Below are 12,930 nucleotides of genomic sequence, written 5' to 3'. Positions count from 1 at the left end.
GGAGCTGAAGCCCCCTCCAAATCAAGGAATTTTTTCAAAAGTTATCACTCCGGAAGATAGAATTTTAATGAAAAATAAGGGATACAACTTTTTTTTAAGGAATTATTTTCTAAAAAAAAATCATTCGAATAAATGTACAGCGGAGCAAAAATTTTAACCCTTTAATTTTTTTCACAAAACCAAGCACCCCCTCCCTCCAAAAATATATATATATAATCTCGTGGACGCCCCTGGTTATTAAGTCCAAGTTATGTCCCGAGGCTTTTATTATGAGATAAAGTAGAGCCAAAAGTCTTCAAAATATGGGGTCCAACTCAAGTCACAAGTCTCAAGACCATGTCCCCATCTTTGGTTTTCATAAAGTCTCATTTATTTTTACATAATTAATTAACACATTAATTCTTTCGTTCCTTGGCAGCTAATTATTACAATACATAGAATGAGACTATTATTTTGATAAATAAAATATACGAGGGATTGCGATATGTATTATAAATTAGAAGCATGTAATTTATTTTAAATTTATGTCTTGTGCATAATTTGTTTGTTTCCTCATAATTTATACAAATATTTTTTAATGGGGATATAAATTTGTATTTGTTAGTATTTTTTCCCCCTTGCACACATGAAGAAGACGAGCAAAGTTATTTTTGTTAAAAAAATTAATAGTAATTACACAATTCTTCTTTGTAAAATAAATAATACTCAAACTTTGTATGAATTAAAATTCATTTAGTCAAATAATTCAATTTAATGTATGATTATGAAAAATACACTAACGAAATAAAGAGTACAATAAAAATATGCTTCACTCCCTTGTGATCTTTATCCGTTCTATAGTCATATCCCGAGGGATAAACATATCTAAATGTCATGAAATTATTAATGATAGTATACAAATGTTTGTTTGTATATTAGTTAATAACATAATTATGTATACATACGTTATATATAAAAAGTATGTATTATAAGAAACAGCTTTATTGCTCAAATAGCGACTAATAATGCTAAAAGACAACAATGTTTTGTTGGGAAATAAATTGAAATACTCGAAATTTGAGATTATAAATAACTTCCCCTGAAATAGGTAATATTACGAATTTTCAAGCGTTTTGGTTGATTAAATCATCGTAATAATTGTCTATGGTAAAATCACGCAACCTTTGGCGAGCCAATTTTTTGTATTTCTTTAATAATAATAATACACTTAGTTATAAGTAAAATGTATCTCGATTCTTTAAGTTACATAATATTTTCACTTTTACCTAATCCCTACTTTTGGGGCAAATATATTTAGTTATCTATTTGCTATGGATTTTCTAAAATAATACTTGTTTAAAATAACAGTCATTTTCTTGAATGCGCACATATCATGATAAACGTCATATAGTCTTATCAAGTAATTAAATATGTACATCAACTTATTTTCTCTCCTTTACTTTCATTCGCCATATTCCAGGTACAATCAATTATATCGATTTCGTTTATAGATCAAATAAGGATAATTAGAATATATACGTAAGAACTGTTACTCCTATCTAAATATTTATTTAAGTATTTAAGTGAATTGAAAAGGAAGAAAAAACTCATCAGAAATGGCGGCAATTATTGCACAAATGACCCGAGCGAATCGGGAGCGAATGAAGAACAAAAGGATCGAAATATCAAAATGTATGTATGAAATCCCTCCATTTCCTGAGCGTTTTGATCCCAAAGTTCATAACAAGTATATTAAAGCGACAAATGATCTTCAAGGAAAGAGAGAGGCTGTTCATTTCCGTCAACTCATCATTGATAGATTGAATGAAAATCGTAAGGAAGAAGAAATGAATCAAAAATTTAGTTTAAGGTATACAAGTTATTTAATACATATTTTGCAAATTATGATCCAAAACTATCGAAAACAAGGGTTGGGTGGTTATAAAAGAATCTTCCGTTTATATTTATATCACTATATGATAAGTGATAGGAAGGTTGTAAAAGAGATTTCACCTCAATTTTTCGATTCACTTCTTTCGGTTCAGTTCATTATCTTTATTTCAGAAAAACCTCAAATTACTAAAAAATGTATTAACAAAAATACTCTTTATTTATTAATATTTAAAACTCCGACTTCTGAGGGATAATTTGTAAATGTAAGTTGAATTTAACGATACATAATATACATGGGTTATTAGACGTGCCTCTAAAGCCTGTGTTGCTTAACTTTTTGCATCATTGACCATTTTCCTACAATAAGCCCAACGGACCATCATCCTCTGATAACATATAGTCAGCAAGTTGATTTTTTCCCGAAGATGGATATTATTAAAAACCCATTAATTATTAGTGTTAACAGTCGGTCCAAATAATTTTTTTTCGCGGAATTGGATTGATATTTTGGTCAAGACCGGAATCTCAGACCATACACCAAAGTATAATCGGTATTAAATCATGGACCTATTTTTTCTGTTTCAATCTATGGACACATTTATATCCTATCCTGATTTATGAGTTCTACAAATATGATTTATGCAACACATTAAACTTTATATGACATTATTGTGCCAATATTCACACTTTTGAAGCACACGTCGTCAACCATTCATCTATCGAATTACTTTCCACCAAATTTTAAATAAGACCGATCCAAAGAGAGTTTTTATCTCAGAACGGTTCCGACCGAACTTCTTTAAAGAAACAAATTAGGTGGGTCAACTAAAAATCATAATGGTATCAGATAGACTAAGGATTTTCATAACAAAACCCAACACTAGTTATACCCTACCGACGGAGCTAGAGTTATATGATGACTTGTGGAGGGGGTAAAGGAAATCCCATTTTAATCTTGGGGCACAATAGGGTGTATCCTTTTAGAAAACAATTTCAAAATGGGAAAGGGTGGGGTTTAAAGCAAACAAATATGTGTTTTGTGCCTTTTTAGAAAGTTTCTGTAATAATTTCATAGCATTATAATGTTAAGGGAAAATTTGTATTTTTTTAAATTAAAATAATTTTGAAAGTATTTTAATTTTAGTTTGAAAGTTGTAATTCTCTTTTGCTTTTCTTTTTTCGAAAATCGTATTAATTTAAATTTCATTTTTGTATTTTCCATTTTGTTACTTTAAAATTCCTCTTCTAAAGTAGTGGTTCTTAAATGTGACGGAATTTGGGATATTCTGAGAAGGAGAAAGAAGGAAATGGAGGTATCGTATAAAACTAAAAATTAATGGTTTAAACAAACGAAGTATTATTTAAAAAAAAAGTCATGATATCAAAATTTATGAACCACAGTCCTTAAACATAAGAAAGCGGGGGAAGTACTTATCATCAATGCTTCCTCTTTAAATCATACTCTGGAGGAAGGAATGGCGCATAAATATTAAGAAAATAAGGTTTTTGATGTCTTACTCTATTGGGTGGACGACCATTTTCTGTTTCTAATTGTTCTCCTTTGGATTCCACGGTGGAAGTTTCGAGAAACCCGGAGAGTGATCCACCCATTGTTTTAAAAATTTACATACGGGGAGGCATTCATATACTACGTGGCTACTTATAAGAATGGAAGTTCGGCCTAAAACACATCCATCTTTGTTGGAGAGGGAGGTGATCAACTTACAACTACGTAGACTTGAATAACATGTCAAAATGGCATAAATGATGTGATAGATTAAATAGAAGACCATTTTTTTCCTCTTTTTTATTTAAATAAAATGTTTTTCGAAAGAAATACATCATTTAATTGAAATATGAAACAACTTTTGAAAAATGTTTATAAAAAAGCTTTGTCATATTTATAAACAACCAATTTAAAAAGTGAAATAGGTAAAAGTTATTAATAAGACAAATTGAAAATATTTTTGCTCGTAACAAAAAAAAACCACATGGTTCTTGGGAGGGAAGTGGGTTAAAAAATGAAACACGTAAGTTCAGATTAGGCTATGAGAATAGAAAATATGTTTATAAAATACCCCTACAGTACAATCCGTCTTCAGAATTTTTCTTTGCGAATTCAAAACTTTTATAATTTATGTTAGACGACTTATTTATTTTTCTATAAAAAAAGAATTATTATTCAATAATCTTTTTTTTTTTTTTTTCAAAATATATTTTAGTTTAAAAAACCAAAACATTTCAAACATCCAATTTTGTACTATTATTTATAGAGGGTTCCCACTTTTTACCGGCTGCTCTAATAAAAAAAAATAATTTGTTAAGTAAAATCATAAATAAATCGGCACTCAATCAATAATCAGCGTCAACCGTAGAAGACCTACTTCATAACCATCATTAATGATATAAAGATTTGTATTTTTATTTATTTATTACTGTAGCTGTGGAAGGAACCTGAAGAGCTTTTTTTATTTTCCATAGCTGTTATTCATGGAGAGATAATAAAATGGTGTATAAAAGACAAAGAGTCACACAGAGGATTTGTTGTGGAGTTATAATTGTAAGTCCATGTTGAACTCGTAGTATAATTGAGGATCAACCTTGGCGTAATTCCTACCTATGTCCATGTAAGAGACGGAGTGGGATTCTCGCAGGTAATCTAATGAAACGTCATGTCGATTAAGCTGCCCTCCTTCAAAATATTCTACAAATTGTCAATATGACCACGTTCATATTTGTTTGTTTTTTTGACATACCGGCAGGTAAGGGTTTCTACAACTCTAACAATCATCACTATTATCAACGCAAATTTACATTTATTTTGTAAAAATATATATACTATAACATTTTGAGGTACTCAAGTAAGACATATCGATTAACCACCGTTGTACATTTGTAACTTAGAGTTATATCTACTTGAGTGGTATGTCTTCTATTCATACTATTATACAACTAAAGAATGATTACATAGAGTTGTACTATTAGATATATATATATATGTAAGTTTCTTGTCTTGCATGTCTTAAAAGCGTGTCAGTTTAGTAGCAATATATAAATGATATTATATATTGTATATGGATAATTACTAATTAAGTTTTCTGTAGTGTTGGATTCCGATCTCGAAGCCCGAGTCCGTTATAATTTTTAGTAGACTGTACTCATTTGTCCCTTTAAAAAATTCAGGTCTGGACAAATACCAAAGAAAAATTGGTTCTATATCGGTCCCAAAGAAAAATCTCGTTCTAGACCGATCATATTTATGAATGGTTGATGACGTCAAGTGGGTTTAAAAATTGTGACCATTCATACAATAAGGTTATATGAAGCATTATGTGTTGCAAATATCATATTTGTACGGCTCATAAATCAGAATAGGAGAGAAAATCGGCCCATAGATATAGACAAAAATAAAAAAGATCTATATATGATGGTCGTTTGAATAGTCCGTGCAAAAATAATAACAACTTAATTATTCGGTGTAAACGTTTTTTATTACTCAACATAGTCTCTTTTTAGGATGATTCACTTCGTCCAACGTTGCTCTGATTTATTGATCCTTTCCGAATAATAGGATGTGTCTAAGTCTGAAAAATAGCCATTCGTTTCTGAAAACACCTTCTCGTTCAAATAAGATATTTTTCTTCCCCCCTGCCAATTTTTAAAATTGAGGAAAAAATATTAGTCCGAGGGGGCCAAGTCTAAAGAATAGGAGGATATTAAACGAGTTAGAAAGCTATATCCATTAATTTTGCGAACACAACTGCTAAGGTGTGAGTTGTTGCATAGTCCTTATACAAAATGACTTTTTTGGGTCAAACGTGGGTGTTCTTCTTGTAACTCGGTTTTCAAACGATCCAATAACGATAATCAATCTCATGAACCTTCTATCTTCTATCATCCATCACCATATGATGGATTTTATCAATAATTTCTGGAGTAGTAACCTCAACATGGCGTCCAAAACGTTCAGCGTCACTTGTGCCCATATGGCCACTCCGAAAATTTTGAAACCACTTATAAACTGTTTTAATCGAAGGTGCAAAATCCTCATAATGTTTATCAAGCTTCATTTTAGTATCCTGAGGCGTTTTGAATTTCATAATGTAATGTTTAATAAACACACGAAAATCTTTTTCGTCCATTTTTTGAAAATCACTCTACTTCCTCGATTCCAACGAATGCCAAACAGAAACTTGGTGTGTGTTCTTCTTAAAGATACTACAAACAAAACGTAACCTTGATGCGCGCCAGTAGCGCCATCACTCGAGCTTTGTACCAACTTTTAAAACAAACTTCGTATTGAGACTGGAAAAATCTATTCACGACTTAAATGCAATTAAATTTCGGTCTATGGTCTAAGATCGTGGTCTGCACTGAAATATAGGTCTATATTTAAATCACTGAAAATCAAATCAAAAAACGAAATCAGTTACGGACCAAGTCTCAACACTAGTTTTCTTTCCACGTACATAGTACATAATACATTGGTAGGGATGTCAAAATTGTCAAAATCCTCTTGGGTATACATTTAAAAAAATATAAGTATGTAACTTCCAGGATGTTAGAGCTTTTATTCCTCATTTCTCTCTATTTTGAAAATACAAACATATTAGTAAGCATGCAAGCTTTAGTTTTTTATTGATCTTTTTCAGCAGATATGTAATATATTTAAGCTGCCAACACACCCTTTTCTTTTTTCATTTACACACACAAGGATTTGTACAATTTTTACATCTCTGTACTTTGGATTAAATAACAAGAATGAAACGACATTTTTTGTACTCTTGTAGCAATTAGATTGAATCCTTTATAAAAAGTAACGTTGTAGGCATCAGAGGCTGATATTTTATATAAAAAATATTGTTTTGTTAAAAAGTTTTCTTTTCTTTTATAAAGTTAAGTTTTTGTATTTGAGTAGATTATCATCTTTTATACACAAACAAAGGTTACAAATAATTATTTGAAAGAGGAAAGTGAGATGTTGTTTAACTTTATTGTTCATCTTTTTTTGTGGTGGTTGTTTATCAAACTATATGTGGTGCGTTAAAATAAAAACAATTTTTAACAAAAATCCAGAAATAGAAGAAAATCTCAATTGAAATATTTTGTTTCATATATATGTACAACAGGCTTGTAAGTGTTCCACTATTTTGGCGTTTCGTTCAATCTTTTTTTCTTCGTTCACAATTCAGCTTTCATCGTTCAGCCATATTTCCATTCCGTTCTGCGTTCTGTTCCACGTTCCAATCATAAGGTAGTGCCATATATATATTGTACAACAGCAAATTGCTACATTAACCTTGAAAGTGTTAGTAAGGCCTCATTTGAGAACTAGGTTTCAAGATTTTTTATACACTAATAAATATATTAGGTGAATATTAGCGTTCAAATGAGCTACAACTGAATAAAATCAGATCATTCATTGTCGAGATAGAGGCCAAAAGGCAAAGTATAGCCGATATGATTCACGCCCAGTATAGCAACAAGACAAGAAAAACTAGACTGTGGACTAGTCAAAAAACTCCAAGTACCACCGTTACCTCGCCTACATGTTGGATTAGGTTCTGCTTGTCAACCAGTCCACAGCATCCACGTTGATGCTGGGAATCGTGGCATTAGATGGGAAGAAGATGCCTCCGTATTGGTTCCTGAAAGTCTTGAATATGGGAACGCTCGTTTCATGGAACACCGTTCAATTTAGCGTTTCGTTCCCAAGCCTGCAACCCAACATATCATAGACATATTTAGTCAGTTATTGGCTTTTTATTCAAATTTGTGGGATAAGTTAAGATATAGTAAGAACTTTATCTATAGTTTAGGACCTTTATTTGATTTCAGAAAGCTTTGGCTACTTTAAGTGCAATTTGTGGCGCACTGAAGGGGTTAATCAAGAAAGTATGTTTATAGAAAATGACAATAATCTGTCGAAGAATGCAAAGTTAATTTTGATATTAATTATTCTAGATTGTTTTTGTGTTGACTGAAAATATATGCCTATAGAAAAATATGCAAAGAGGTGCGAGGAAGGAGAAAAATAACTCTTCTTTCCCCCTCTTCTTCGAAAGAGAATTCTTTTTATAAACAAACAGTTTCATTTATTGCTCTTACCTTTTAGTTTTTCCAAAAAAAATCAGTCTGAATTCACTCTTTTACTCAGGTGCACATCGATATCCTTGTACTCTCATCTTTAATTATAATAACTAAAACGAAATGGCTGCCATTATTGCTCAAATGACTCGAGCAAATAGAGAAAGAAAAAAGAAGAAACGTTATGAAATATCCAAATGCCTCTATGACTTACCTCCCTTCAATGAAAAGTATGAACCTGAGATTCATAATCGCTATCTGCGTGGACTCAAGGCTCAAAACGCTAATCAAGAATTAGAAGAATTAAGAAATTGTATTATACAAAGGTTCGAGGAGAAGACAAAAGTTAAGGACGTTAATAAATCTTTCAGTCGAAGGTGACTTTTTTATGCATTCATTCATTTCATTTAAAAATTCTATTCACATAACTAAAAAAAGTCAACAAGGTTTCCCTTTTTTTTTCTAATGTTCCTTGAATTGCTTAATTGAAGTTGCACTGATTAAATATAAATGAACATTATACAGGGTGCACCAATACAATTTCCTATTCATAATTCTTGGTAATAAGGTGGTCAGCATACCGGGTGGTTCATTCATGTCTGAACAACTTAGTAATCCAATAATTAAAAGAGGTTGAGTGATTAAATTTAATTATTATTTTGATATTTATTAAAGTATAAGCAATTAGTTACACAATCAAATAAACTTGAGCTCTTCAGCTTATGTAACAGTTGAGATATCGACACTTGAACGAACAATTTCCATTCCTGCACTCAAACAAGTTGAGCTTCTCGAGGACCACCGTCTATGACATCAGCAAGTCCAAACGTTGGAGAGGAAGAAGGGCTCTGTTAATAAGGCCAAATTGGATCCGGAGGAGCTAAAGAAAGCAGCCCAGATCAATCCCCTTAAGTCCATGAGGGTCCATGCAAGAGATCTCGGGCTTTCATACCAGACTGTCCAGAGAGCTATCAAAAAGTAGGTTGAAAGAGCCTTCTGAGGGTAGAGAGGCAACTTTTGATATCAGTAATGAAAGAAACCCATTTTCTATGAAAAACTCTTTTGAACTCTCCTTTTTACACGTTTGGCCCCTCTACAGACCTGGTACCCCTTGACCAGACATTTTGATTGCATATCGAGGAGAAGGCCTGCAGTATCCGTCATCCAAACACCGAAGCCCTCAAAGCCACTATCAGTCAGGACTGGAACGCATGACAGGAGACTACATCTGCAGTGAGTACCAGACCTTTTTCCCCGCCTGGACGCCACCGTTGCTGCTAAGGGCGGCTACGTTAATTATTAAGAGAGCTAAGTCCCACATCTATTTAATCGTATAGTATTAATTTTGTTAAATTCTATTGCAAATTAATAAATTATGCCTCATTGAAGTTTAAAATTCAAAGTGTTAAGATTTGATTGGATCACTCTGGAGTGGTGAAGTAGTCGTGGCTTCATTCCAGAGGCAAGATTTTAAAGTTTTCGTGAAAATATAATCATTTGCAATCATATGTTTGTGTTTTGAGGAAGGTGGGTTTACCATCGAAAATAAAGATTGCGAAAAAGTGTATGACAGAATATTTTACAAAAACTAATTAATATTAGTTACATCGATTCGTAATTTTTGCTGTGATCTTGGTGACTAAGAAACAAATAAGGGCAAAAACAAAACCTCCGTTCAACTTCTTTGGCAGAGGCAACTATAGTAGAAATATTGATTTGGTTACAATTTTTGCAGCATTATCACTTTAAGTTATCTGCTGAAATTTAAAAAAAAAACATATTAATATTATACTAAAAGAGCTAATGTTGTACATAGTCCAGTTTATTATTTTTTGATATCCATTCCATTTTGTTTTATGATGAATAAAGTGAAAGGATATTGAATTCATTATTGATAAGGGAAAACATCTATTTATAATTTTTGAAATAATACAATACTTTATAAAACAATATTTTTTCTCCTTGAATACTATAAATCTTATTTCTTGGTTTTTTTAAGATATTAATAATAAGTTGTAGACTCTATGGATTTGAAATACATTCTTCATCCATTAAAAGGATACATACACAATAGTAACAATGTAAAAGCTGTACAATATACATAAGTAGTATACATTACAACTTCGTTAATAGCTTTAAAATGTTGCTATTAATTATTTAAAAACTTTTGTTCATAAATTACCATAAATCGCAAACAAAACAAAAAACTTTACCAGTAAATATTTTTTTACTGTATAAATACAAACATTTCTCTTGTTGTCAATTAATTATACAAAGTATGATATTCATTTTATTGTTTACTGTGAACAATTATCGACTCAACATGAGTCAAGGATTTTTCAACTTAACTCAAAAGATGAGTCAATTTTCAGATTTGAAACAAAAACCGAGTCGACTTCATATTTGTATTGAGTCAGCTTAATTTTTATCAGTAAACCCCATCAAATATTTTGAAATTTGGGGGTCTATCCCTAAGTGATTACATATTTCATTACAATTCAGGCTATTTATAGATCCAACTTAGATTTTACAGCAAATTTTAAGGATTCTTAGCAATACACGTGGTAGGTATTATGAGATATTGTTACAAATTGCCGAACCATATATATCACACACTCGTTATATGATGATATTTTTCAGGGAAAAGCTAAATATAGAAATTAGAAAAGGAAAATAGGTTGTTGCGCTTCCTCTTTCTTCTTTTTTGTTCATTACTTAATGGGTCAGTTTGGGTTAACTTCTCCCTCTGATGTAAGCATTCTCTCCTATTTTTGGTGATTATTTTTTTAAATATATATGAATTTACTATTGATCATACATTCATACTTACATACCGATAAACTTTGTTTTATGAATAAGATATTACTTATTCTGTGACATAAAAAAAGGAGTTTGGGCATGCATAGGTACTTTATTTTCCCATTATAATTTATTGGCCTAAGGTGAGCTATGAAATTCACATCTATCATGGATATACATATACGTAATAGGTGTTTAGACTATTTATTTTGTATGATCTTTGCATATTATAATCTTCAAATCTATACTACTCTCTCTTTCAAAATAAAGATGTTTTTTTTTTTTAAACATTTATTGTTTGTAGGAGTGACATTACTATGATAAATTTAATTTAGTAGGACGCAAATTACCTAACATACCATTTTCTCTGGCCCAGACAAGAAACATTTTAAAATTTCAGGACCTCTCTATTTTTACAGGGAGAGTTGTTGGGGTTTGGAGATAATAATTGCAAAGTTTTTTAGAAATATATAGGTTGTAAATGCATAATAGATGTGGTAGCTTACCTTTAAGCCGACACAATACAGACTCATTCCTTTAAATATACCCATTTTAATATGTTTCAGAACCTGCATTATTGAGGCAACAATCATCATTGGCACTTTAAGTATTGTTCCAAGTTTGTCCATCATCATATTATTATTTTGGCCAGATGATGTAGATAATCTATTCGAAGATGGAAATGGAGGATGATGAAATCAACCGTTGGCTCAAGGCCAAAACGTATTTTATTGACTTATTACTTTTTTTTTATCATTAAATACCTTAAGATACATACATTGAATGTATATTTTGAAAAATATTTATATGTTTACATATGTACATAAATATGTCTATTTGTTATCAACATTGAGTATGTAATATTGATACATAAACAAGGATCAAGAGGGGAGAAATATATCTTAGAATTTTTTTTGACAATGTGATTTAACGAAATTTATATATTTTTTGACATGTATCCTTCAAAAATAGGCATTTAAAAGACGTTACGTTCTGGTTGTTATTTCTGTTATTTGTTTATTTCATCAACATTAGATGATATCATTTGTTGAGTAGATTGAATATGAGTATTTGAAGGTTTCAGGAGATCTGAATCAAAAGATGTAATAAGGCAGCCATGTATTTTAACCAAACATTATATTCCTAATTTTAATCCTTAAATCATTGCGTATCTACATTCTTTTTAAACAACTGTTTACATGATACATTTATTAGACCTATAATGTAAGCTGTTGAGGTAAGGGAAGCAGTACCAGGGGCGTCCGGAGGATTGAGGGGCGTAGGGGAGGGGGGCTTGGTTTTTGGAAAAAAAATTAGAAAAAAAAAAAATTATGGAAAAAATTTCGAATATTAAATATTTCTGGAAATAAAATTACAAATATTGAATTTTTTGGGAAAAAAATTTCAAAAATACGCAGCTACAATTCTCAGAAAAAAGTAAATTTTTTGGAAAAAAATTTTGGGAATAAAATTTCAAATATTAAATTTTTCCGAGAAAAAATTCCAGAACTGTTCAGAAAGAACTGTAATGTTTTAAAAAAATTCTAAGATATTAAATTTTTGACATACAAAATTCAAACATTCAGAACTATTTACTGACAATTAATTTTTTTGAAAATTTCAAATTTTTCATTTTCTAGTAAGTATAAAAAATACCTTAGTTTAGGGGGGGGCAACAGCTCCTCCAGCTCTTCCCCTGTAGACGCCGCTGGGTAACAGTTTAAGAATATGTAGGCCACACCAAAGGAATAAATATTTGTGGAGTGTTGTTATTCCTACAATTCACTATTTTTAATTTTCAAATTATTAGCCTTTTAACGACTACTCAGTTATTTTTCTAATTTTTTAAATTAAAATCCTTATAGATTTTATAAAGGATTTTTTGTCTGTTAATAAGTGTGTCCGTATTCAAGATTTTTAAGTTGTAGATTAGAAGTTGGGTTTATTAAAAAAAAGAAAAAACTTACTAGCAGTTTTTGCTGATGTTTATAAAAATTGAATGATTTTCTCCATTTAACACCTCCAAAATTATATTTGTCATTTTTTTATTAAATTTTTAAGGTAATAACTAAAATTCATTTGAAATGTATTTATTTGACTTTGGTTTCGATCCGACAATCGGAGACTGGTTTGATAACATTATAATTTTTAGTGGACCAAAACTATTTGCTA

General features: G+C 30.7%; 1 protein-coding gene across 2 annotated transcripts; it reads left to right on the top strand.

The window, feature by feature from the left end:
* The first annotated feature begins 1,528 nt into the window (after positions 1-1,528).
* On the top strand, positions 1,529-11,684 carry LOC121118174 (uncharacterized). 2 transcript variants are annotated; one of them, XM_040712721.2, is made up of 2 exons: positions 1,529-1,849; positions 11,325-11,684. In XM_040712721.2, exons 1-2 carry the CDS (start codon positions 1,596-1,598, stop codon positions 11,449-11,451), a joined length of 381 nt encoding a protein of 126 aa, XP_040568655.1. In that variant the 5' UTR covers positions 1,529-1,595; the 3' UTR covers positions 11,452-11,684. The 2 variants fall into 2 exon arrangements, with proteins under 2 accessions (XP_040568655.1, XP_040568654.1); XM_040712720.2 differs by lacking the exon at positions 1,529-1,849 and adding an exon at positions 8,006-8,336.
* Positions 11,685-12,930: the final 1,246 nt, after the last annotated feature.

The sequence above is a fragment of the Lepeophtheirus salmonis genome, chromosome 5, assembly GCF_016086655.4.
Source record: "Lepeophtheirus salmonis chromosome 5, UVic_Lsal_1.4, whole genome shotgun sequence".
In the NCBI taxonomy this organism is placed as follows: domain Eukaryota; kingdom Metazoa; phylum Arthropoda; class Copepoda; order Siphonostomatoida; family Caligidae; genus Lepeophtheirus; species Lepeophtheirus salmonis.
The sequence above is the reverse complement of the archived record's forward strand: the minus strand, read 5'-3'. Positions and strand labels throughout refer to the sequence as shown.